This window comes from Mustela nigripes, chromosome 14 (genome assembly GCF_022355385.1).
Source record: "Mustela nigripes isolate SB6536 chromosome 14, MUSNIG.SB6536, whole genome shotgun sequence".
Classification (NCBI taxonomy): Eukaryota; Metazoa; Chordata; class Mammalia; order Carnivora; family Mustelidae; genus Mustela; species Mustela nigripes.
Window position 1 is genome coordinate 30,290,867 of NC_081570.1, and position 25,946 is coordinate 30,316,812.

Consider the following 25,946-nt stretch of genomic DNA (forward strand, 5'->3'; position numbering starts at 1 on the left):
ATCCCATTCATCTGCGTGTTGCTGCCAGTTACTTCTAGAGTAAGTCAGATCACTGACCTGTGTTGCTAAAACCCTGCACCAGCTTCTCAGTTTCCTTGGAAATCAGTCCATCCACCCAGCATCCTAGGTGGGACCATAAGCCCCTCTGTGCCAGCCCCTGCCCAACCCCAGCATCACCTTCCCAGCTGCCCCCCCACTGCCCTGCAGCCTGAGTCCACCCAGCCATCCTGACGTGGGTGACCACCACCCACTCGCCCCTATGGGCCGGAGGAAGCACACATATCTCATCACTCCCGAGCTTCTCACAGGAAAAGGGCTCCTGGGGGCAGCAAGTCCCACTGGGTCTGAGAAAGGCAGTGTCACCACAGGGTCAAAACTGCTGTTGCAGATACATTTACTCTTGCTCAGAAGCATCACGTCACCTATTACTAGATTAACATGGGGTGGATTCTATCTAAATGTTCTAGGAAGAAATTTCAACCCTAGAACCAACAAACATTTAAAACACTTAGCAATCAACGGCAGCTTGTGAAGGTACCCCGGCCACAGCTCCCAAAGCCATACCGTCTACGGAAAGCACAAAGGAAAAAAGTGCCAGCGGGGAGGTGAACAGGGGAGGCCAGAACCCAGAAGCCCAGCGAGGCACACCCGCACCCCTCCCTGCATACACACGCAGCAGGCGGCTGAGCGCACGTGTGTGTCACTCATGTGCACACAGTGATGTGTGTGTTCGGAGCACATGGGCCCCAGGAGGGATGTACGCCCGTTATGCAGGCACTGTGTGTCTGACCATGAGCAAGCATGTCTTGTAAATCTGGGTACCCACATACTGTCTGTGGTGTCCTCACACGTGTGTGTGCAGTATACAGAGGTTGGTGTGCACCAGCAGTCAGGGTAAGTTGGGTATATGCATGTTGAGGTACATAGGCGTCTACACGGCCAGCACGGCCATAGAGGCACCCATTTCCCTCCAGGTGCAGGCCGTCCTTGCTCACGTGTACAGGGAAGGTTCTAGGCAGAGAGAGCCCCCTGACCCCCTGGCAGGGGCTTCCATTCACTGGGCCGTGCCAACCCCCATCCCCGGGAGCCGGACCAGACAGACGCAGTACTGACCAGGGACTGCAGGATGGCATGGTTGGTGGCGTTCATGCACGAATCCAGTGGGAACGAGCACTCCCCCTCACAGTAATAGGCCGAGTAGCCTTGGGGAGCAATGACCCAGTCCTGGGGGTGTAAGGGGAGAAGGTGAGTCCCATCCAGATGCCCCCTCCTGAGCTCCTGAATCTAGCACCCGGCACAGGATGGCTCGGGGCTGCCCCGCACCCAGCCCCTAGCCCCAGGCCAGTCAGCCAACCCCAGGGTCCCTTCAGACAGGCTCCCCCAAGAGGCTGGGCACTCTCAGCAGGTGGGGCTGGGCACAGCTCTGTCCCCCTCATGTGCAGTCAGCCCGGGCCTTGTCCTCCCCACCTGCCCCTACCGCCCACGCCTCCTAGAGCTGCAGTCCCAGCAGGTGCACAGGCGCACTGCCCACCATGGCCTCCGTTTCCCTGTTGCAGATCTGACCTGTTAGGGCTGAGGATTCAAAATATCCCTCTTTTCATGGTTTTTACCAAGAAGCACTTCTCACAATAAAAGTAAGATATTCTCCCTTCAGAAAACACAGAAGAGCCTAATGCATGAGAAAATGAAAATCACCCATAATTCTACCTCCTCCTGGAGCTACACTTAGGATGTTTGGGTGGGGACCATCATTTAAGAAGGAGGAGGACAGTCAGAAATTACCAGCCAGCCGAGGTCCTGGAAACTGACATAGAGCTCATGCCGCCGGCAAACCTGCCGGCCGTGGGCGCCGTGAACATCATCTGCAGGGACAGAAGCACAGGTCTTTTCTGGGGTTCCTGCTCATGCAGCTACCCCTGGTGGCTCCTAGGGTGGGGACACCGCATTGGGCATATTTGTTGAATAAAATGATTGAAGAGGAACTAAGGCATGTGGTGTCATAAAGCCTATCCTGCAGCTCTGCTGGTGCCCTGACCCAGCTTGAGAAACTTCCATGGCTCCAGTGGCTCCTGATAGCTACAGAGTAACCCTGCACTGAGCCCAGCCTCCTTTGACTTCCAACCTGTGGCCCCAAAGGTGCCAATAAAGAGCCCAAGGGGGCCCAGGACATCAGGCGGCTCCTCCTCTGCAGAGATACCTCCTGACCTCCCCACACCTCTTCTGCCGCACCCATTCCGCCGGGTTGAGTGGTTCTATGGAGGCCAAAGGCTGACTCCCCATGGAGGAAAGGAGGGCAGGAGGGCAGGGCAGGCCCACCCCGATCCCAAGGAACTTGGTCAGGTGGGGAGAAAACAACAATGGGTCCTCAGGGTCCCCAGGGGAGACCTGAGAGCCACCAGTGCCTGGAGGAAGGGGCACCTGGTGCTGACAGACTTCTGGAAAAAGCCCTGGTGAGCCAGAGGAGGTCTGAGAAGATGCTTCTGGGTGGCAGGAACAGAGAGGACAGTGGCTGGTCTTCAAGGCACACAGGACAAAGGAGGTGTCGGGAAAGTGCTGGAGGGTAAGCACAGGCTTGAACCTATGGCAGGCCTGGAGGGTTCTGTCCCCCAGAGCTGTTCTGGGGCCCAGCCGCAGGCCTGCCCTGGACCTCACCAAAAATCCCTGGAAGTCTGTTTGCATGTGGCAGCTCGTTGGTTTTCTTCGGCAGCCTCCTCTTCAGGGGCCTGGCTGCCCGAGGGGCTCGGATGGGACTGGGGTTTGCCCTGAAAAAGGTGACCAGGAAAGGCTGCTTGGAGCGTGGCGCCTGTCGCCCCAGCAGACCGGCCAGGCCAGGATCCACGCTGTGCCCTGGGATGGAGACAGGAGAGAGGGCGGTCACTCACGGGCAGGGCCGGGCACAGGGGACAGCGGGGACCCTTCCATTAGAGACTGCACGGGCTCTGGCCCATGGAGGCAGAGGTCCTCAGTTTCCTCATCTGGAGACCCAAGGGAGATGGTCCACGGAAGACAGGGCGGGGGGCCTTGCCAACACAGGGTCGTCATTTGTGACAGTGGTCAACACTGCCATCTGTGAAGCCCTTTACAGGTTTGAGCGACTCCCACTTGTGACCCCATGTGTCTCCACAGTAACCTGGACCACATGCCTCACGGAGAAACTTTGGAGCCCCGTGGCCAGGGGAGCACAGAACCGTGGTTCCCACTGCCGTCTAAGAGCTCCAAGGCCCAAGTTCTCCCGCCCACCCCATACTTTCGGAGGACTCGATGGATTGTGCCCCAGCAGATGGGAGCAGCTGCCAGGACATAGCAAGGGCTTGTTCTGCTTGTGATGCCCACAAACGGGACACCGGGGACAGCAGGGCCACAACATCAGGCCAAAGTCCCAGAGCTGGGGTTCAGCCCACGTCTAATTCCAGACCCCAAGTTCTTATTCACTTAAGAGTTAACCCCAGGTTTGTGGGTCCAAAAAGAGAGAAAAGACTGTGGGCAGGGAAATACGGAGGCCTCTGGATAGGAAGAGGGTTACCCATTAAAATGAGATTTGGTCCCAAAGCTGCTTAAAGATGAGGATGCCTTAAGAAACACAGACATGATCCCTGGAAATGTCGACTCCACCAATAAAACTAATTTCCTGTACCTCTTTGTATTTCCAAAGGACCTCCTGATTTTTTTTTTTTAGGATTTATTTATTTATTCTGACTGGGAGAGAGAGTCTCAAGTTGACTCCCAGCTTAGCATAGAGACCCATGTGGGGCTTGATCTCACAACCTTGAGATCATGACCTGGGCCAAAACCAAGAGTGAGCAAGGCTTCTCAACTGACTGAGCCACCAGGCTTCCTGCCTCCTGATTTTTTAATTGTCCAAGTAATACAATAGCAACTGTAAAGTAACCTTTGAGAAAAAAAAGATCCCTCTGAAATCTCTCCACACTCCAACACAGCATTTTCATATTTCTGGAATATATTCATGTGAATTGAAGTTTTACACAATGGTGACCATGAGTGTCTGTATTTTTTCCAACTTTTTCATATAAACACGTTCACTGCTGTTAAAATGTCTCCACAATGAGCATTTCAAATGTATAAAATCCTTTGAGAAAATACACCATATTTAGATATTAGCTTCACTTTAAACACGTCAGTTATTTCCTGGCTTCCACTGTGAAGACGAGAGTGCCACAGACCCCTTCATTTTCTCTTCCTGTGGAATTTTCTTAAACAACAGGAGAGGATTACTAACTCAGTTTTATGCTTTATAACATGCAGAGTCAACTGTTCCCCTTCCGTGTCCCTGTCCCCTCGAAGTGACCACCCTGACATACACACACATATGTATAGAAACACATGCATTTATCATACAGTATACAGACGTCCACATGTACAAATACCTATGTTTGCTCCATTAGTGGGTCTATTATGAGTCACTGGGATACACCACAGGTCAAGGGCACTGCCTGCCCCACCCACAGTCCTGCTCTTCTGGTAAAGGTCAGTCCTTCAATAGCTGTGCTGTAGGCCCATGTCCTTGGGCCAAGTTGACTGAACAACGAATCAATCCAAAGACTGAACTCTGACCTATGACATCACCTGCCACACACAAATGCCCTGGACCCATTAGAGGTTCACTTGGGAAGAATCCTGCTGGACAGGAGGCCAGCAGCAGCAGGAGCCTGAGGATGAGAAAACCCAGAAATCCGTCTTAGGTTTCTAGAACCTCTTCCCACAAGCCGCAGCCTTCGACAGCACACGGAGGGACGGCTGTTCGACAGGGGAACCTTGTCACTGCGTTGCCAGTCCTCTGGCCCAGCAAGACAACCTTGCTGTCGTTCCAGACACACCCATCGAGCCACGAGCAGGAGGACGTGCAGGGAGGAAGAGGGAGGCCGCAGGGACACAGAATTTGACCAGAGGACGGAGGCCCCAGAGGAAAAGTCAGAGGGGCCGCAGGAAGACAAGCTCACCCGGACAGCATCCCCCAGGTCACGGGGCGTACGGTGCTGGCAAAGTGGGGCCTTGGGGGTATGGGGGTGGTCACGCCTTCCTCCCCATCCCCCCACATTTCCTGACTCATTCACAAGGGGAGGCCCTTCTGTGAAAGCTGTCCCGTGGGCTCATTCGAGCCGCACACAATGTCATGTAAACAGCACAGTGAGGAGGGCCTTCACAGCGCCTGACGATGGTACCAGACCATTCTGGGAAGTACAGAACAAACAAGATAAAGGGCTCCGTTCTTCTTTGGTTTTTAATTAAAGCCATATCCCTCTTGGCAGAATAGTCTGTCTGGCGGTGGGAAAGCAGGTCAGACAGCCAGCGCCATGGAGAGAGGTGACCAGACCTCCTCTGGTTTCCAGTGAAACCCACCCTCTGTGACCGGGGCTTCCTTCCCAGCTCAGGCTGCCACCTGCTGTGTGGGTCTGAGGTTTGGGGACAGGGCAAAGGGCTGCCCGAGCTCTTTCTGACGTCGTCCTCCATCAGGCCATCCCAGAGTTCGATCCGCGTGGGGCCTTTCTTCCCGTGCACGTGGAACACAGCCTTCTTGAGGATGGTTTTGTCCGCACAGCGCCCTGGTCAGCAGCCCAGTGCATTTCTCCAAGACGTGGGGTCCCCTGTCCTTGGTGTGGTGTTGCATGGTGACCACCATTCTGGCCTTGGTGTTGGACACCAAACCGATGGCTCCCTCCGGGCTGCTCCCCTTCTTTCTGGGGGTGACCCCTTTAGCCTGTCACCAGACAGGAAACCTGCACGGCTCCCAGTATGGTGAGGTAGAGGTGTCCCCTCGAATTACTACAGATGAGTCTTCGTGGGAGAAAAAACAGCTCCCGAGGGAAATGGTGACCGTCTGCTCACCCGCAGTGATGAGATCTGCATCCACCTCCTCTTTTAATGGAAACGGAAGGAAGCCCAGGATCCCATTTTCACGGTGAAGATGAATAGTTACATCTGGGCTGATGTAGTTGCTGGGCAGGAGCGGGATTCCTATGCCCCAGGTGGCGCACATGCCATCCTCGTGTTCAAGAGCTGCCCATGTGATGCTCCAGGCCCTGGGGTCACCCACACACTTGGCTTTCTCACCTTCCTCTGGCTGCACCATGAGATGTTCAATTCTTTTCTCATACTTTTCTCTCCAGATGACACGGCCGTATCAGCGTTAGGAACCTGGACATTTGCAGGGGCAGACATGCCCACACCTGTAGCTTCCTCTGCCCCCATCATGGAGGTTTCTGCAGCTTTGCTCATGGGCACGTTGGAACTCCTGGCGCTTCTTCTGAAGATAACGTTTCCTCCGCAGTGGGCCTTTCACCCTTTCACTAAAGCAAACCCACCAAGATGGACGCTCCAGAAGACAGTGGTCCCCGAGAAAGTCCCTCACCTCTGGGTACTGGTTCTTGAGGGCCATGTGACCTCCTGCGAGTACCTGATGGGGGCACCTCTCTCCTGCACCAGGATCCTGTAGGCTATGGGCCTGTAGAACAGGGGCACCCCTGTGCACCCCTTAGGGATGTGCTCCCCCGGGGCCCTGGGGTGGCAGCTCCAGCCCCAGCTGCGGGACAGGCACTGGTTCTCCCCTGCTCAGTGCCAATGATATGGGGGGCCTGCTTGGTCTCCAAGAGAACGCCCAGCCCAAAGTCGTCCACCCCCATGTTGCTGCTTCCTTGACATGTGTCTTGAGCAGCACCTTTATCAGGTTCTCTGGAATCCTGCAGAGCCCAAAGCCATGACCCTGAGCTTGACACTGTCGGAGATGTCTTTCCCAAGCTCCATGGGGTCCGTGTACAATCTGGCGAACCGATGAAGGACTGCCATCATGCCCTCTGCCTCCTGGCTCTGGACCTGGTAATGATTGACTGATTGCCACAGCTGCCACGTCACAGAGCAGGGAGGGCACACAGGGTGTTTATGTGGAGACAAGGTGACCCCCGACGTCCTGGCCCCTCCACACTCCCAAGAGGCTCGGGAAGCATCGTGCCTCTTAGCCTGCAGGACCCAAACCCAGGACCCTGCACCCGATGGGGGAGGGAGCCATGCCTGCAGAGGCCCCTTGGTGGTGTCTATAGGGGAAGACTGACCCTGAGCCCTCAGGTTGGCTGGAAGGCCACCTTCTCCACCCCAGAACCCCCATGGGATGGAAAGATCCTCCACATCACCCCTTCTGGGCAGCCCTCTCCATAGGGGAGGCCCCAGAGTTCTGGACCGTCCCCTTCCTTCTCCATCCACACCCCTGCCCAGGAGACCTGCTCCGGTTCCAGGCCTCTCAAGCCACTTAGATGTGGGCGCTTCCCACCTGTGCCCCAGCTCTCACCTGTCCTAGCTGAGACTCCATCTGGACGTCAACCAGGGCTCTCAATAACATCGCTGCCGAAAAAGGCCTCCTGGTTTGCTCCCTCAAGCCTGCCCGTCCACTACCCACACTCAGGCAGGAAAATATAACGATTCTATTAAAAATGGCCACTGGCTCGATCCACGTTTTCCATCATTCCTCCTCTATCCCCTCTTCTCTATTTCTGTTGCTACCAACCAACAAGCACGTCTCCACTCTCCCCTGCAGCTCGTGGCTCCTGTTGCTCTGACTTTGCTCTTGTCCCCCCCAGACTACTGCAGGGGGACAGGACCTTTGTTGGACACACACACTAAGTTTTTATTTTACAACAGCTGACATTTACAGAAAAATCGCAAGGACAGTACAGACAGTTCCCAGATACTCAGGCCCGTTTCCCCGGGAAATGCCAACATTGACATTAGCACTGTGCACTTGTCACAACTAAATGACCAACACTAAGTCCGAGGATAAACTAAACACAATGTATTCGGACCTCACTGGTCTTCCCCAGTGTCCTTTCTCTCCTCCAGGGTCCCCTCCTGGATCCCACATGGCATTCCGTTGCTACAACTGCTTAGGCTCCCCGGGCTGTTACTATCTCTCAGACTTTCTTTGTGTTTGACGACCTGGACAGTTGTGAGAAGCACTCGTCAGGCATCTATAGCAGGTCCTTCGATTTGGATTTGTCTGATGTTTTTCCCACGGTCAGGTGGGGTTCTGGGATGAACGAGATGAAGGGCCCTTCCCATTCCATCACGTCAAGGGGACACAGCAGGTGCAGGACACCTTGAGCCTTGGTCACCTGCTAAGTTAGTGCCATCAGCTTTCTCCTCTGTGAACTCACTTCGCTTGCCCCGTCCCCACTGTACTTATGGGAAGCCTAATTCACTAAGCACCGGGGTAAGTGATGCCCTCCTCCAGGGGCTGTCTCAGAGGGCTCTTTTCTAAAAGCCTGACTCAGATCCCGTCATCCTCCATTGCTATGAAATACAGGGAGCCACCCTGACACGGGGCCCGGGTTCACCCACACTCAGGATGTGCCCTGCAGCTCTCAGTCTCCTCTCCCACCTCGCCCCTGCCCACCCAGCTCCAGCCATGGCGGCCCCTTGCTGTAGCTCAGATCCACCATCCTCTGCCCACTTCCTGCCTCTCCCTCCTCCACTCCACTGCCTGCGATGAAGGAGATTCTCCCCCAGCTGCCTGGGGAATGAATGAAGATGTGAACCCTTGTTCTACAGAGGAGGACACTGAGACACTGAAGGTAAGTACCCTGCCAAGCTCACCAGGTTAGAGTGCTGAAGAGCTGGGATTCAAACCCAGGCCTCTCTGCTCCGAGTCTGAGGGTGTAACTGCCTCCCTTCGGCCGTGCCCAGTATGGGGAGGGACAACATGGACTCTCTCTTAGTGACTGAAATGTTGGTTCTGCAAAAGGAGAGGAGGGAGACCAGCGTGGTAGGGGGCTCCCGCTGTGGGTACCGTGGCTTCTGCACCCCAGTGAGCACCCAAAGTGGTTAGGAGATTATCACCCCAGTCGCTGGCTGAGAGAGGCCAGGCCTCCAGGGCCAAAGGAGGTGGTTGCAGCTGGCTCTGTGCCAGCAGCACTGAAGAGCCCCCAGGAGAAGGTCTGCTGCCCAACCCTGAGCCTTACCATCATCCGTTTCCACATAGAGGCGGAGCGCCAGGTCCTTGTTCCGGCTCAACAACCAGCGGTCACTGGCTGCTGTCACGTCCAGTACCAGCCAGCCCTCGTCCCCAGCTCGGAGCGTCTGAAGATCCAAAAACAACAAGTCAGACTCCCTGTGGACATGAAAAAACAATTAACTGAGGGCCGGCACAGCTGCCTTTGCGTTTCTAGAGCCCACCTGGGGGATGCTGTGTGGGGCACCTATCCCGCCTGGCTCGGGGTGGGCACCCCATGTGCCTTCTCTCACTTTATGTACTGCACAAAATGCTACTGGGCCCAGCAGGGGTGTGGAAACCAATGCTCGGGAGCTCAGTGACCTGCCCATGGTCCCACAGCCGGGACAGCATGGCAGGGATGTGAAGCGTGACCTATGCTGGGCCTCTACCCACAGTGACATGAGGCCTTGGCCAAATATCCTTCTGCCTCTGAGGGTGTACTGCCCAGGGAGCTCCCCTTCTGTCCTCTGGGAAGTGTCCCCTCCTCGGCCAGGCTTCATCAGGAGGCAGCGTGAGGGTAGGCACCTGTTGGACTGCTCCCTGACCACCTGGAACATGCTGACATGCAGGGTCCTGTTGAGCAGGTGGGCGCTGGCCAGCTTGTAAATCCGGAACTCGGCGGCTGTGACCGCCTCGCCCTCTGGGATCTGGGTCAGGTCGAAGCGGAACTCCTTCCAGTGGGGCTCCTGGTAGCCCAGGGTGCGGTCACGCTCCACTGCGAGATAGAGTAGGGCCGTCAGTCACTTGTGCTCTGGACAGAGCTGGGGCTGGGGGAGATGGGGCCCGGGGCAGCCTGGGTGGGGACAGCTCCCTCCTCTGCAAGGGGACTTGCTCCCAAGCTCTGCCTCCTGGTGCTGAGAGGGCATGGCAGGTCAATCGCTGAGGTGTCCGGCACAGGGCCCAGCACACCGTGGTGCCAGCAAGAGCTGCCTCTGCTTCTGACCCCCAAGCCCCAAACCCAGCCTGCCCCACCCATTCCCTGCTGGCTCTGGGACCCAAGGATGGGACCTGAGGGCACGTCCCTCCTCTGGGAAGACTGACATCAGACCTAAGGCAGAAACAGGCCACGGGGTGGGCAGAGACAGAGCTGATCATGTTTTTGAGGCCGGGGCTGAGCAGAGTCTGCTGATGTGTATGCACGGGAGCCTGGGGGAGAGGGAGTGTTTGCAACTGACCCCGGAGCTGGGCCTCAAGGGCTGAGAGTGGATGTGCCCCCATGTCAAGGGAGGACAATGCAGAGGAATGGCCCAGCCTGAACCAAGGCTTAGGGCTGAGGAATAGATAGCACAGGCAGGGAAAACAACAGCCACAAACACAGCGAAAGACAAAGGATGGCAGTTCCTGTTTGGTGACAAGGTGAAGGAAGGAGGAGGGTCAGAGGGAGACCTGGAAAGGAACAAGAAGGAGCAAAGTAGGAGTGACAGCGCCTGGTGACACCTGGTCAGGTCCCAGGGAAGCTGGACGGTCCTATGATGGGTGGGATCTGAGCAGGCTTCCCGGGGAGGTGCCACCTGAACTGGCCTTGAAGGATGGGACAGAATCCTGTGGGGTGGAAAAGGTGGCAGGGAAGCCATACTAGGCAGAGGAGACCTCAGAGGCACAGGTGTGCAGCGCGGGGGTGTCCACAGGTCAGCGCTGTGGGGGACCGGCCCTGAGTCTAGCTGTGGTCTGACTCTGGAGGGCTGGAATTCTGGCCTGGGAGCACCAGCTGTGTGTCTGGCCAGTGGGGTTTAGGGTTCTGGGCAGCAGGGGGGCGATGTGGTTTGAAGTGCGGGTGAAAGAGGCGCAGAGGGGAAAGGGATGCACAGGCTGGAGGGGAGCCGAAGTGGGGCTGATCTATCTGGGCCGGAGGCTGGGGTGGCGAGTCAATCCCACATCCCCCCACTGCCCGGAAATGCCCAGGACGGTATATTTAGTCCCATCCCACTTTAGTCTCCTCTCACTGTCAAACGCCCCAAATCTGTTTCCAGAAAGCAGGGGCGGGAGCCACCCAGCACCTTCCCCCAAACCCAACACTGAGATTTTAATGACATGTCTGTGAGTCTTTTTAAAAACTCTTTCTCTGGCTACTGGGGTCCGGGACCACAAGTCACCAGGCTGGGGCGGAGGTGGATGTGGGGAACGCTTCCTGTCCTTGCGGTAGGGAGTGGGTCCAGCGAGGGACAGGCCAACAGCTGGGCTGGGTGGGGCTGGTAGACACACGGTGACAGGACAAGGTGGGCTCTTTCTCCGGAGACCGCAGTGGCAAAGAAAGACAACGGCTAGGCTCCGCCAGGTTGGTGAACAGGCAGCACATGCGCAGCCGGGAGCCAGGATGCTTCGGGGGCGGTGACCCCGGGAGGTACCCGTGTCCTCCCACACATGTGGAGAGCGAGGACGGCAGGGCTCTGGCCCTGCACCCGGGGATGTGGGCCATGAGTACTGCCACACGCGTCCGCTCCTCCCTATGGACACTCCCACATGCACAGCTTTGGGGACAATTTCTGTCGATTCAGGGACCACACAGACCACCTCTGTTCCGTGGCTGTGTTAAGAATCCTGGATGTGCAGGATGCCCCAGGTTGAGGCTGCTGGCTGTGACAGGGGTATGGCTCAGAGGAGGAAGGAGGGTGGCTTTGTCCCGCCCTTCACCTGACTCCTCACAGAGCCTCGAACCCGGATCCGTGAACACATATCTGCTCCCAAGGCTGTGGGGCTGGTGCGCGGGTGGAGCCGCAGGCGATCTCGTTCCACAGGCCTGCAGCTGATTTCCTTCGGATCTGGGGGCCAAGGGGACAACCCATGAATCTGCCAGCTCCAAGGGAGGACCACGCTCTGGGGCCTCCCTCCTTTGCTGACCTCCTTTGCAGGGTCAGGGAGCCTTGTGCACCTGAACTGAACCTGGTTCCAAGCTTCTACCTTATGCATTTGTGAAATCCATGAACTACCCAGTAGCTCAGCACAGGAAACTGCCCCCCTGGCTGTTCCAGGCAAGCACCAGAAGCCAGGACGTTGTGAGGAAAGTGATGTTTTTCATCCGAAATGAGTGATGTTTCCTGCAGTGTGGGACTAGGTAAAGAAAGATCCTTCATCTGACAGTCAGTTGGGAGGATGGGAAGAGGTAACCTAAAGATTTGCCTCCTTTTCAGTGGCTGTTGCTCTGAGCTAGGAGAAAGATTTTCTAAAAGCAGATGTTCTGGGAAATCATTTTCTGGCACCTCTACGTCCCTTTTTTAACCAAGTGCAGGCCAAGACTTCTTTAGCCAAAGAGGCAGCTCAAGGCAGCACAGGAAACTGTGGAGGTGGTCAGGTCAGAGCCTCATCTCCTCCATGAACAGGGAGTAAGGGTGCAGTCCAGCTTTCCTCATGGAAGGGCTTTGTAAACAGTCAGGAACGGACTGGGAGGAGTAGTCTTTCAACTTAAGTTCTGAGGAGCCTAACTTGCAATCTCCCTATTTATTTGTGCCAAAATGTGATGCCCTCAAGAGGCCATGTCAGAAATTTCAAAGCCATGGGAAGGAGAGGAAGGGGAGATTTGGGATGATCTTTTTTTAAATAAATGTATCACTTTGCTCATTTAATTTTCATTGGTTTATCAAGTTCTATTTATAAACAAATGTATTAAGTTCTTACGATGGTAAGGTAGAGACCACCTGAGCACTGGGAGTACAGTAAGTAAGTCAGATCTCTGTTTTGATGGAGTTTATGGTCTAATGGGGGAGACACAATATGAACACCACCAACAACAAAACAAGTAAGACAAGGGATGCCATTTACATTGTTGAGTGGAATATGGAGGGTTATGAGGTCAACAGTAATGCGGAAAGGAAGAGGATACTTTATAGGGTGCTCAGTGTGGCCTTTGAGAAGTAGGTGAGAGCAGACAAGAACATTCTCCCACATCACTGGTAGGAATATGTTGGAGAGCAATTTGGCAATATCCTTTTGCAGTACCCTGGCAAAATTACATACGAATTTACTCTTTAACACAATAACCCCAAGATATACTGGCGAGATATGAAAGGCCCCACACGAATTATTCAGTGGGCCTAGGGAACAGACAAAGCTACACCTGGCTCAAAAGGCACTTCTAAATGTTTATTTTCTACATAATTATAAAAGCTGCCCCAAATGATCAAACACTGAACCAGCTTCTGTCTGGGGAAGGAGCAAACAAATTTACTTTCTGAATCACCAAAATGTGGCTTCCGGAACAAGAAATTATTATGAATCATCAACGTGTGCTGTTAGGACTCTCAGCCTTCTTTAGTCTCTGATAAACCAACCTCCAGATCCCACATTTGGGAAAGGCCCACTGTGGGGACGTGATGTCCTCCACCCTCTGTGACCGCCATCCACATTCTACGTTTCTGTGTCTGAGGCCCTGCACCACTCGTGGGCTAGATTTCCAGATGCCACACCCTGAGTCCACCAGTCCTACACCAACAAAAGCTTTGTCTATTTTTGTGCCCTGGACAAAATTTAGAGTCACTCAGGACCTAAATCTGTCTTGCTTCTGACCAAAAGTAAGCCACCCAGAGTGGCTGTTAAGAAAACAGAATTGCCTGACCTGTCTGCCCTCAAACCCTTCTCCAACCCCACAGGGTCCCCAGGAGGAGACTAAGCTCTGGTTCTGCCCCGCCACGAGCTGGCCCGGCCCAACCTCATGGCCTCCTGGGCCTTCTGGCTACAGATACCTCTTCCCTCCCCTGAAGGCCCTCCCCAAAGTGCCCTCTCCTGAGTCACCCCCATTCTGCCCTGTCTAAAGGATGCTTTTCCTCTAGGTCCAGCTTTCAAGGCACCTCATCCTCCTCTGACCTCACACAGATCAGCCTGCTGGCCTCTCTCTTTCCCCTGTCCCAGGGGTCCCCATCTCTGGTTCGTGTGTCCCTCTGGATGGTGAGCAATTAAGGGCAGGACTGTACCATGTGGGGTGGAAACGGGAGGCTCTCAGTGGATGTCATTGAGCTCCCTTTGTTCCGGGGGCCCTGAGAGGGCATGTGTCTGCAGGTTCTTCCCAAGCTCCGCAGGACAGTGGGGCAGCTGCTGGTCTGGGAATGGCTTCCACAGCACAGCGGGTCTCCGTCAGAAGCTCCTCACATCTTCACTTTGCTGCAGGACTAGTCCCCACTCCCACAGCCAGGCTGCTGAGGTGGAGAGCAGGCTCCTGAGGGTCCCAGAAGCAGAGGCACTGGTCCCATCTGGCTAGTCCTGCTAGTGCCCCCTTTAGACCTAAAGCAAGACCAGGATCTCTGTGCCTGGTGGGGGCCCCGGGAAGAGCTGCAGCACTGATCACCTACCAGTTCTGTGTCTGAAGGGCTTCTCCCTCCCACCCAGAAATCTCAGTGCTACCCAGAGGAGGCCAAGGAGGCTTCATTTCTAAGGTATTTTTAGTCAGTTTTCATTACCGACTTTTTTCAAGAGCTGCTTCCATAAATGGCTCTGCACTCATGATTGCCAGTCCAGACCTCAGACAGCTTTAGACCCCAAATTAAAAGGAAACACCCGCACACTCCACCACATCAAGTCGGTCAAGGCAAAAAATAGATCCAACGAGATTGAGCAAGTATACGATTTCCCAGTGCAATTCCAGGGAAAGAACTGAACTGTGGGAGCTTTCCAGAAAGATGTGGTCACAGTGACACATCCCTTTCTCCCATAGGGAATGGGTCCTATGAGAAGGTGGAGTGGGTGTACCTCCCTGTCCTGGGCCCCAGTGCTGGAGGAACCCCATCAGTGGGCAGGGCACATTCTTTCAGACTTAAAGATGATGTGAGATGCGTGGCAACAGATTCCCTGTAGGTGGCGAAATTAGGATGGGAGGGTCACCTGTCAATGAGGTTCTGCTGTCAAAGGGAGGACCCCAGTCCCTTCAGAATGCCTGCTGAAGCCACCTTCCTCCAGGCAGGGCCCTGGGAGGACTGGAGATCCCAGGAAAGCGTTTAGGGAGATGCTGCACCCATGGTCAGCCTCCATAAGGACAGGGAGGGCAGGCCCTGCTCTGCCCCAGCTGACCAGGCCCAGGCTCCTGCCCCTGCTCTCAGCCCCCGCCTCCCGCTGTGTTCTTCCTCCCTTCACCTTGCCAGTCTGCCCCATGCACCTGCCACACAGGACCTGGGGTGCACAGTGGGAGGGGGATGTCATGGAGAGTCAGATCTGGCCCCTGTTCTCAGGTTGTTCATGGTTTCTTAGGGAGCAGGAGAAAGGGGCAAGGCATGGCTCTGAATGAGGCTGGCAGAAAGTGACTCAAATCCTAAGAAAAATACATAGGATGGGGGATCAGGGCTCTAATCATGGAGGGTGCTGTGGGGAGAAGGGTCAGTGACACTTCCTAGAAAACAGATTTGAGAGTGGTGGGAGACTTCTGACAAGCCAAAAATGCAAGAGAGGCAAAGGCACAGGGTTGGGAAATAATGTGCCAGCTCCCATTATTTAAGCACCCCACTGTGTCAGGCATCACACTGGGCACGTTACACACACCACTTCTGTTAATGCTTACCTAACTCTTTCAGTCACCTGTTGCTGTGTAACACAGTAACCCAATTGTAGCAGCTTAGAACAAGAAACATTTATTATTTCACATATTTCTGAGGGTCAGGAATCTAGGCACTTAGCCGGGTGGGTCTGGCTCAGGGTCCCTCCTGGCTGGGATGAACAAATCTACTAAGCTCATGTGGCTGCTGGTGGCAGGCTTCTGTTCCTCATGGTGTCCACCTCTCCCTGGGGTTGCTCATGGCATTCACAGCATGACTTCCCCCAGAATCAGCAATCTGGTGGGGGTGCGGGGAGTGGCAGAGTGTTGGACCCAAGAAGGAAGCTGTAGTCTTTTATACCTAGTCTCAGAAGTGACATATCATCACCACTCTCATGTTCTATTGGTCACACAGACCAGTGCTGGCACAGTGTGGCAGGGACGTGCACAAGGGCATGAACACCAGGAGACAGGATCACTGAGAACCAGGCCAGAGGACACAAGAACTCAGTGGAAGAGGCATTATTTGCCCAGTTTTATAGATGAGAACATGGATGGTCAGGGAAGGTAACTGATTTGCATGGGTTCACAGGAGCACCCAAAGTGGGATGAGAGTCTATGTGTATCTGACTCCAAAGTTTGTATTTTCCCCTCATTCAAAGCCTCAGCATACTGGGGACATATCAAGGGAACACCATGTGGTTAAGCTGGACTAGAACACTGGACACAGTGTACAAGACTCGAGGAACTTGAATGCTGGCATGAAGGGACACACAGAGGGAACCTGAACAGGGAAACTGTCTGGAGTAGATTTTCACTGGAGGAACTGGAGTTCTAAAACATGCCGAGAGCTTTTCACCTTCATGCCTCCCCTCCACCTGAACACCTTCTCCTTCCACCCCCTTCTGACTAAATTCTACCCTTCTTCAAGGTCCAGCCTGAATGTTATCTCCTGCCGAGCTTTCTCTGTCCTCCAGCCAGGAGAACCTTCCTCCTCTTCTTCTGGCCTTGTTTGTCTCCCACAAAATGAGAGGAAGACCTGGTCTGTCTTCTGCTGTGCTGAACCATTCTGCTCCTGTTTGCTGAATGCATGAATGGTCATTCCTCCCATTTTGCCTTAATTTATAGCTATAACAAGCAGACCTTGAGCTGGGGCTGTACTTTGGAATAGGCCCCAAGATAACCAGGAAGGGGAATGGCACACAGTGAGTTCCTAGTAGTGTTAAAGAATGGCCACAGACCGAACAATCCAACATTCTCCATACCCAGGCCTTGCAGCCTTCAGCTTCCCCAGAACTCACTGTATTCAGAGCCCTTGGCTGCTCAGAATAAATGGCTGCTGCTCCGAGCACAGAGCCAGCAGCTAAAGGAAATAACCGGATTTTACTTCTGGTCTTGTTACTAACTAGCTGGCCTTGGGCTAAAAACAGATAAAGCTAACATTTATTGGGTATTTACCAGGCACTGTTTCAGCACTTGGCACAGATTATCTCATTTAACACAGCAATCCTATGACACAGGAACTATTATCTCTCCCATTTTATAGGGAGGAAACTGAGGCACAGAGCATTAAATAATTTACACAAAAATCATATAAACAGTATCTCAGGTCAGGTTTCCTGGGAAAAAGTCCCTGAGTCAGAAGGTTTGGCAGAGAGTACTCTCTGTAAGGAATGGAGGCAGCAGGACTGAGCTCAGCTGAACAGTGATGTGGACCCACAAAGGCCTCAGCTCATTCCTCATGCACAGGGGCCATTCAGAGCAGTCCTCCTTGAGACGAGGGGGCTGGACATTTACACCCCCATAAAATAGCCATTAAATGTGGGGTGCTGCCAAGGAGGGTGGCTGACCTTGGATAAGCAGCCCCTGTGCACCTGGCCACTTAGTGCCTAGAGGAAGACTCGCCACCGGTCCGAAGACTCGCACCTGGCCACTTAGTGCCTAGAGGAAGACTCGCCTCCAGGCAGCTTACTCCTGAAGAGAAGACATGGCAAATACCACAGCAGCCACTACAAACAGCAAGTGGCAGAATGGGGATCTGAACCCAGGAAACCTGATCCTGAAATGGATCCTGAAACCCACTCAGCTGCAGGTCCCTAAGGGGATGGTTGGGCTAGGGGGAGGGTGTAGATAAACAGGGCAGGCCCTTCCCTCGGATCGCTGGCAGCTCTAACTGAGCACTGCTAGGCACTTGCTAAGGGTTTAAATGCCTTAACCTATTTAAGTGTTGCACCAGGATATAGGTACATTATTCTGATGTTAAAGGTGAGGAAACAGATATGGAGGCTCTTAGTAACTTGTGCAACATCTCACGGCTCTCAAGAGATAGACCCAGGATTGAAACCTGGCGTGTCCTCCTCCAAAGTAGCCCACCCCTCTGGCCTCCCAGTGGCAGGGGCAAGCCTCTTCACTGCTGTGATCCACTTTTCACATCCGCCCCTGTGGACCTGGGTACCCAGGAACTGAGCCAGTCACTTATAGTCCTTGAGACTCCATTTCCTCCCCTGCCTACAGGGGGTGGTAGTAGACATTTAACCCAGAAGGGTAAGAAACACCGAGGAGATGGATGTGGGGAAGGAGGCAGGGGACACCATCCTGGTGGACTGACAGGGTTTTAGAGAAAATGGAACCAAGTTATCTGTGAAATGAAAGACAATATTTGCAAACCACTTAGCTGATAAGGAACTAATATCTAAAATAGATAAGGAACTCAATAGCAAAAATAATAATAATAACAACAATAATAATCCAATTAAAAATGGGCAGAGAGGGGCACCTGGGTGGCCCTCAGTTGGTGACCTCAGTCTTTGGCTTAGGTCATGATCCCAGGGTCCTGGAATCAAGCCCCAGATAGGGCTCCCTGCTCAGCGGGGAGCCTGCTTCTCCCTCTGCCTGCCTCTCCCTCTGCTTGTGCTCTCTCTCACTCTCTCTCTGCCAAATAAATAAATTTTTAAAAAATCCTTAAAAATGGGCAGAGGAACTGAATAGACATTCTTCCAAAGAAGACATCCAGATGGCCAACAGACACATGAAAAGGTGCTCAACATCATTCGGCATCAGAGAAATGCAAATCAAAACCACAATAAGCTACACCTCACACCTGTTACAATGGCTATCCTCAAGAAGACAAGAGATAACAAGTGTTGGTAAGGATGTAGAGAAAACGGAACACTTGTCCACTGTTGGTAAGAATGTACATTGGTGCAGCCATTGTGGAAATCATCACAGAGGTTCCTTGAAAAACTGAAAACAGAACTACCATATGATTCAGCACACATACTTCGGAGAATAGATCCAAAGGAAATGAAAGCAGGATCCCGAAGTGATCACGGCACTCCCATGTTCACTGTACATTATTCACAACAGTTACAATATAGAAACAACCTAAGTGTGCATCAACAGGTAAATGGACAAAAAAGATGCAGTGTGTACATACAACAGAGTATCATTCAGTCATGAAAAAAAAGGCAATCCTGTCATTTGTGACAAGATGGGCTGGACTTTGAAGGCATTATGCAAAGTGAAATAAGCCAGACGGAGAAGACAAATACTGCATGGTGAAATCATGCTATGCTAAGTGAAATCTTAGGAAAAAAGTCAGAATCATAAAGATAGAGAGTAGAAAGTTGTTGCCAGGGGCTTAAGGGTGGGGGATATTGGAGAGATTTAAAAGGGTACAAACATCCAGCTATAAGAGGAATAAGGTCTTGTACCCCTGGGGCTAATAATACATTATATGTTCATAAAAAATTAAAAAATTAAAAAAAAAAGATGAATAAGCTCTGAGGACCTAATGTAAAATATAAGGACTAGAGCTGATGACACAATAGTGTGTAACTGAAATCTGTGAGGAGACCAATGTGGTGATTAACCAGCTGCGGAGAATCCCGTGACAATGCCTCTGTATAACAAGTCACTACATAGTATACTTTGGATATCTTATAATTTTACATGTCAATTACACATCGATAAAGCTAAGTTAATTTTTAATAAGAGATGCCACCTTTGGGCATATGGCCACATTAACGGCTTTTCAGATGGACAAAGGATTTACTGTTAAATGACCGGTGAAGTAGCAAGACAGTAGGCATTTAATGTTCCATTTTATAAAAAATAATAAAATATTAATATCTGTATTGATAAAATGTCAGGGCTGATTGGGGAGACTACAGCAAAGGATTAAAATGCTGGTTTTCTCTGAAGTGGAGAGAGGGTTGCAAAGGGCTTCATTTTTTTTTCTTTTTTTTAAAGATTTTACTTATTTATTTGGAAGACAGAGATCACAGGTAGGCAGGCAGACAGAGAGAAGGAAGGGAAGCAGACTCCCTGCTGAGCAGAGAGCCCAATGAGGGGCTCCATCCCAGGACCCTGGGATCAAGACCTGAGCCGAAGGCAGAGGCTATAACCCACTGAGCCACGGAGGCGCCCCCATATTTTATGTTTCTGAACATATGGTCTGATTTCCTAAAATGAAATTCCTACAATTAATCCATATGGTATGAATTTTTTACAGTGAACATTCATTATCATTAGTTCTATAAAACCCTCAAATGAAGATATTTTCAAAATAAGAATCTCAGTTTACAACCTACATTCCACACAGTCCAATTCCACCACACTTAATGCACCTAATGATGGGCCAAGGCCCCACAGGGAGAGGCGGCTTCTATACTGGAGAAGAGCTGAAGAGCAGAAGAGCAGAGGAGCAGGGAGCAGACCTGCTGGGTGGCCTTGGGAAAATCACCCAACTTCTCTGAGCTTCACTCTCCTCTTTTCCAAAACATAGATATGACTGTAATTGTAATGCAAATGAAGGCACAGACCTGGACGTTCTGGGCGTGAGGTCCTCACCAGGCATCATCTCACATGCTCCCGGAACAGCTCCGGTGGGTGGGTACCCTGAGTGCCTCCATTTTACAGAGGAAGAAACTGAGCCTCCTGGAGGTGAACTAGAAGACCCAGATCACACTCACAGCAGGTGGTGGCATTGAGATGCAGATTATGTCTGAGTCCACGGTCAGAACCCCCCATCTAAGTCCCCTCTGCCTTCCCCTTGTCCCTTGGCTCCTGGTTTCCAGATGGGGGGGGTGTCAACTGTCTACACCACTTGACAACCATCTCTGTGGTTTATGCATTTATTATTTGCATCCCCCCCTCCGAAGACCGGTTCCATGAGGGCTGGACTTGGTTAGGCTCACTGTCACATCCCAGTAACCAGAACTGTGCCTGGCACATGGCAGTTATCACAAAACTATTTGTTGAGTGAATTCATGAAAAATGAAAGAATTCCCTAGTAAAGAACCAAAGAAAGTTCTGGGGTCATGGAGACCAAGCATTGCCCCTTCAAGGTCACAGGGCTGAGGAGCACGTGGGCCAGATTCCTCATTTACACAGCCCTGCTGGCCCCAAATCCAACACCTCAGGTCAACACACCAGTCCTCGAGGCACAGGAGTAAGTCTGCTCAGAGAAGGGCTGGGACAAGAGTGAAGATGGCTCCATGCATTTCTGGCTAGACCTCTGCCTGCAGGGTTATTTGTGCCTCAGTTTCTCGACCTGGAACTCGGTATCTGCTACTCCTCTGACTCAAGGTGGAAAAGGACCAGAAGGAACACGCAGAGTCAGTCCTTCCCTCCTCATTCCTCCCTCACCAGCCGCAGGGCCAACCCCAGGTGCCTAAGGTACAGCCGGTCAGACCCACCCTCCAGCCCAGGGGATGGGGCAGTGCGGTGAGGAGCTGTCTCCAGCACAGGGCCATGGGGTCAGGGCTGGGAGGCCCCTTGCTTCCTGACACCATCGCTGTGGACTAGACGAGAAAGCAGAGGGAAGGGAGGTGACTCGGAACAGGAAGGAATCAGTGGTGGGTCCAGGTAGTGTAAGAATGTGAATGTTGCCTCCCAGCTCAGGGCTCTCCTCTCCGGGAGCACAGGAGACACTCGGGACAGACCCCATCTGCTCCACATGGGCATCAGCCCCCCTCAGCATGTCCTGACCAAGGGGAGCCAAGAGTGTACAGTCTGAGATGGACAGGCCAGGCAGGGGCCCCAGCTCTGACCACAGCCCCGGCCTCCCTCCAGAGATGCTGGCAGCCATGACAGAGGTGTCCTAAAGCATCTGCTTGGGCACAGATGCCCGGCCTGTGGGCCAGAGGCCTGTGACAGGGCCAAGGCCTCTGGTCCCACAGGCTGCCGTGGATGGTCAGGGGCCTAGCAGGCACTAGGTCTGGCTTCTAGAGCAGATGAGGCCAGTAGGAGAGGTGGAGCTGGTGGTGCGGGTACAGGAGCCCAGCTGTGGGCGTAGATGCCACCATTACTCTGCCATCATGCTCTATGGCGGTTCAAGGGCCTGGGGCCTGGGCCTCCAAAGAAGCAAAGACTCCTACTAGGTGTCTAACCCTCCCACCCCCACAGCCTAGGTAATTACCAGTTAAACCACTCACACTGCAAGAGTTCTACTAGTGCAATTAGTACATCAGAATAAAGAAGCCCTCTGACAGCTGGCTGGGCCCTCCCACAGACTGGGCTTCCACCAAACAAAGATCTGCTTGTTAATCCCACAGCGTCAGAGGCCTCAGATCTTAATGAAACACACACAGACAGCGTGGGAAGAAGCTGGCATCAGGAATCCACAGGCCCTGGATGATGCCATGGATGAGCTGTGTGGCCCTGGGCTGGCCATTTTACCTCTCTGAGCCCATGCAAAGGGGGCTGGTAAAACAGCTTACATGTCGCTAGATGGGTGCAACAAAGGCTCTTCAGGTGCTCGTTTTTATTCTAAAAATAGGTACAGACATCTTTTGCTTGGCTTTTAAAAATCTGTTTCTGGGTTGCATATAGGAAGTGTGGGACATTCCCAACACACCCAACCAAGGCTGGGCAGCAGCTGGCAGGGAGCTGGGGCAACAGGGACCAGTCCAGGTGCACCTACTAGAGGGCTGATTTTCTGCTCCTCCCATCTATCAACCCATCCCACAATACCCCTGACGATGCTCTGATCTCAGTGAGCCCCATTTTACAAGAAGGGATCTGTGGCTCCAAGAGGGTAAGGGGCTTGCCTGAGGTTACATAGCGGAGGCAGGAGAGAAATCAGTCTGAGCTAAGGGTACTGCTTGATTCGCAGTAAGAGCTCCCACCAAGGCTGTGCACGTCTTCACCCAGGGGATGCTGGGGAAGCAGGACACTGGCTGGGCAGAGACTCACTCTAATGGATGTCCCCCTTAGGGACATTCTCAGGATGACTGTATCCACAACCCCTCTTGGTTCTGGCCTCAGGTCAGCTTGTCCTGAGGAAAGGGCTCTAGTTTCAGTTCCACACATGGTCTCTTTCGTCCTGAGTCCCCCACCCTGCCCTTAACCAAGAAGGTGGCATTCAGAACCCATTGACCCAGTCCTATGCCAGCACCCGGCTCTCAGCAGAGATTAACAGCCACTTCCTGGTGCTCACTCCCCACCCCAGCCCACCCACCAGCTCTGGGGTGTGGTGGACAGAGGTCTCCTTGGCTGTCCACTCTGCCTGCCCTTATAGAGGAAGCGAATGGCTGAAAACCCCACAAAACCTGCTGCTGCTCCATCCCTTGGGTTCCTCTGCCTAAACCCCTCTGGAAGCTCTTTCCACCTTGAAAGCCTGTCCTCCTGACAGTAGAAATATCATCTCCTTGAGGACCCGATGTAGGGCCAAACAATCTGGGCCTGTCCTGACTGGGCCATGGAGAGGCTGTGCTGTCCTGGGCATGACATTACCTCTCTGAGCCTCACTGTCCTCATCTGGGAGATGGGGATGAATATCATGTCTGTTCCCGGGGTTGTGGGGAGGGGTGAGCGTGATGCTGTACGTGAAGGGATGCTTGTGGCTTTGGCAAGGGTCCTGTCTCCACCTCAGCCTGAGCTGTAGTCCTTCAATCCCACATCCAGTCTGGTGTCTGCTCCAGCCCAGAACCCTGGAACTCACTGGCTACAGACAGGAGGCAAAGCAGATAGGGGACATTCACGACTGCAGATTAAAGAGATTTAGTAATGGGGAGACACCTTCGAGTACTCTAACCACAAATGGGTCCACGACTTGGAGAAAAATTACTGTAGAAAGGAAAGGCTGGGCTTTGTGTGGAAGAACGAGGAGGGTCCAAGGGGCCTACTGGGTCCTTCCACCGGCCTGGACACTCACTGCATGCCAGCCATGTCCCAGGTGCTAGGCCCAGGGTGACAGGACCACTGACTGCCTCATTGAGCTCAGAGGCTACTCCTTCCCGCCTGCTGCCCTGGCAGCCACACCCTCACCTGCAGGAGCTGGGGCTCTGGCCAGGGAACAGGCAGCTGTGCACTCAGGACATCTGGGTTCTCAGCTCCGGTCACTTTGATGATGTGACTGGGGCTTTCCACACTGAACTTTGTCCTTTTTCAGTATCGCCCTTATCACTGTGACAGCATCTGGGCCTGTTTACTCATCTGTCTCCCTGGGACCAAACTGTCTTCCTGGCACTGTCCGGTCCACCCGACAGGAGATGATTCCTACCCTCGGGTGTGTTCGGGGGCGGGACGAACGCGCACATCCGTGGGACTCACATTCGCCCCCACCCGCCGTGGACTTGGCCCTGAGCTCCGCACTCCTCAACCCTCGTTGGGGGCGTGGCCACGACCAGGGAGCACCTGTTCGAGGCGGGGGCGCACTGGCCAAGGCGGTGCACTCGCCCCTGCCGCCCGCGAGGGGTCCCTGGTCCCTTCCGCGCCCGCGCGTCCAGCCGGCGGCCGCACTCACCCATGTTGACGAAGCTCATGACCAAGTCGGCGCGGCCCGGGGGCCACTCCGGGGGGCCGCCGTCCTCGTCGTCGTCGTCGGCCATGGCGTGGTACAGGTCCAGCATGAAGAGCGGCGCCGACGCGGGCAGCCGGGCGGTGGCGGGCGGCGCGCGGGGCCGGGGCCGCCCGGGCAGCCCCAGCACCGCCAGGATCTCGCGCTGCATGTCGCGGCGCTCGCGAGGGCCCAGGCGGCGGACCGGGCAGCCGGCCGGGGGGCGCGGGCCGGAACCACCACCGCTCAGCGCGCACAGCGCCAGACCCACGAGCCACAGCGGCCCGGGGCGCGCGGCCATGGCGGGCTGTGGGGCGTTCAGCGGGTGCGCTTCCGCTCCGCGGCCGCCCCGACGGCGAGCGGCGGGCGAGGCTCGGGGTCGGCGCCTCCGGTTGGGGTCGCCGGCGGCCGCGGCGCTACCTCAGACCGCCTCCCGCGCCGCACCTGCTGGGCTCTCGGCGGCGTCGACGAGGCCTCTGCCGCCTCGCAGTAGGCGCTCCTCCGGGGGCCGGGGACTGGGGACTGGCGGCCAGCGGTCGGTCGGCTACTGCCGAGGCCACTTCCAAAGTAGGGGCGACGGGCGAGCTCCCGTTGGCCCTGAGGGCGGCGCGGACCCGCGGGTGCCTCTTCAGTGGGACCCGCCGTCTGCGCCGCGCGCCCCGCCTCCGCCGCCTGTAGGGACCGCGCGCCGCCGTCAGGCCCCGCCCCCTTCCGCCCTGACCAATGGCGGCGCGGGGCGGGGCCAAAGCCGCGGAACCGACGACCGGGAAGGGGCTGTGGATCTCGGTTAGTGTCGCGGGTGTTGGCTTTCCGGAGATGTAAGCCGTCGTTGGTGAAGGACGGGTCGGGTGAGGAGTCCTCTGCCCAGCCGTCTTCGCGACCCTGCTGGGCTCCTCTCCCAGCCGCCGGGGGCACCGTCGGGCGACCGCGGGGCCTTGTCCTAGGTTTTCCAGGATAGCGGCCCGGTCCGGCCAAATCCGGGACTTGAGCTCCCGCAGGACGTGTCCTCGGGCGCCGTCCCGCCAGCGCAGTGACCCGGCAGCCTCGCCTGGTGCGCGGAGGGTTGCTCCAGGACCTGAAAGGCCTCAGTGGGGTCTAGAGGTAGAGGAACCCCGCTGGTGCCAGTTGCGGCGGGAGAGTGGGACGCGTTCCTCTGCCACCCGCCGCCTCCGCAGTTCCTCGCTGGCCACCCCCTCTCCGGCTGTCCGCTTACGCGCGCTGTTGGCGGCTTCTCCTTCCCTCACTACTGCTCCGTCTCTTGCTCCGGGGCTTCCATCTACCTGGCTCCAGCAAGCTCCTGGCCCGCGTCCCAGGCGGGCTCCCCACGCTCCCCGATGATCCCTCAACCGCATCGTCACCTCCGGCTCTTGATCTGCACCCTGCAGCCTCCAAGCTGATCCAGCCGCGCAAGGGAGATGCACACCCGTGTCCAACTGGGCCAGGGAACTCTGGGGCCCTTCCGGAGCGTCCAGGAAGCTCCCTTTGCGCATCTTAATTGTCAGGACCCCCAAGGGCTTTCAAGAGAAGACTCTACACGGAACCCCCTCTATTGACTCAGCCCCCTCCTGAACACTCTGCTCTTCCTGGACGCTCTCTCGCTGCATTTATTCATTTATGGCTAAGACGCTGCACTGGGAGGAAGTGACACCTAGACTGAGCTCGAAAGGCTGGAAGGAACGGGCCTGGGATGAGAGGAAAGGTCAATGGGCAGAGGAAAC

General features: G+C 54.6%; 1 protein-coding gene across 2 annotated transcripts in view; it reads right to left on the minus strand.

Annotated features, from left to right (window-relative positions):
- The window catches only part of BMP8B (bone morphogenetic protein 8b), a 30,808-nt gene extending 5,934 nt beyond the window's left edge, over positions 1 to 24,874 (minus strand). The window contains exons 1-6 of one of the 2 annotated variants that reach the window (XM_059377398.1): positions 24,196 to 24,874; positions 9,521 to 9,710; positions 8,964 to 9,112; positions 2,653 to 2,847; positions 1,783 to 1,862; positions 1,114 to 1,224 (exon numbers count right to left, since the gene is read on the minus strand). In XM_059377398.1, the coding sequence (XP_059233381.1) occupies positions 1,114 to 1,224; positions 1,783 to 1,862; positions 2,653 to 2,847; positions 8,964 to 9,112; positions 9,521 to 9,710; positions 24,196 to 24,529 (1,059 nt within the window). In that variant the 5' untranslated portion in view covers positions 24,530 to 24,874. Of the gene's footprint in view, positions 1 to 1,113; positions 1,225 to 1,782; positions 1,863 to 2,652; positions 2,848 to 6,094; positions 6,829 to 8,963; positions 9,113 to 9,520; positions 9,711 to 24,195 lie in introns of those variants that run through there. The other variant, XM_059377399.1, reaches the window with a different exon arrangement.
- Between the last annotated feature and the right edge of the window lie 1,072 nt (positions 24,875 to 25,946).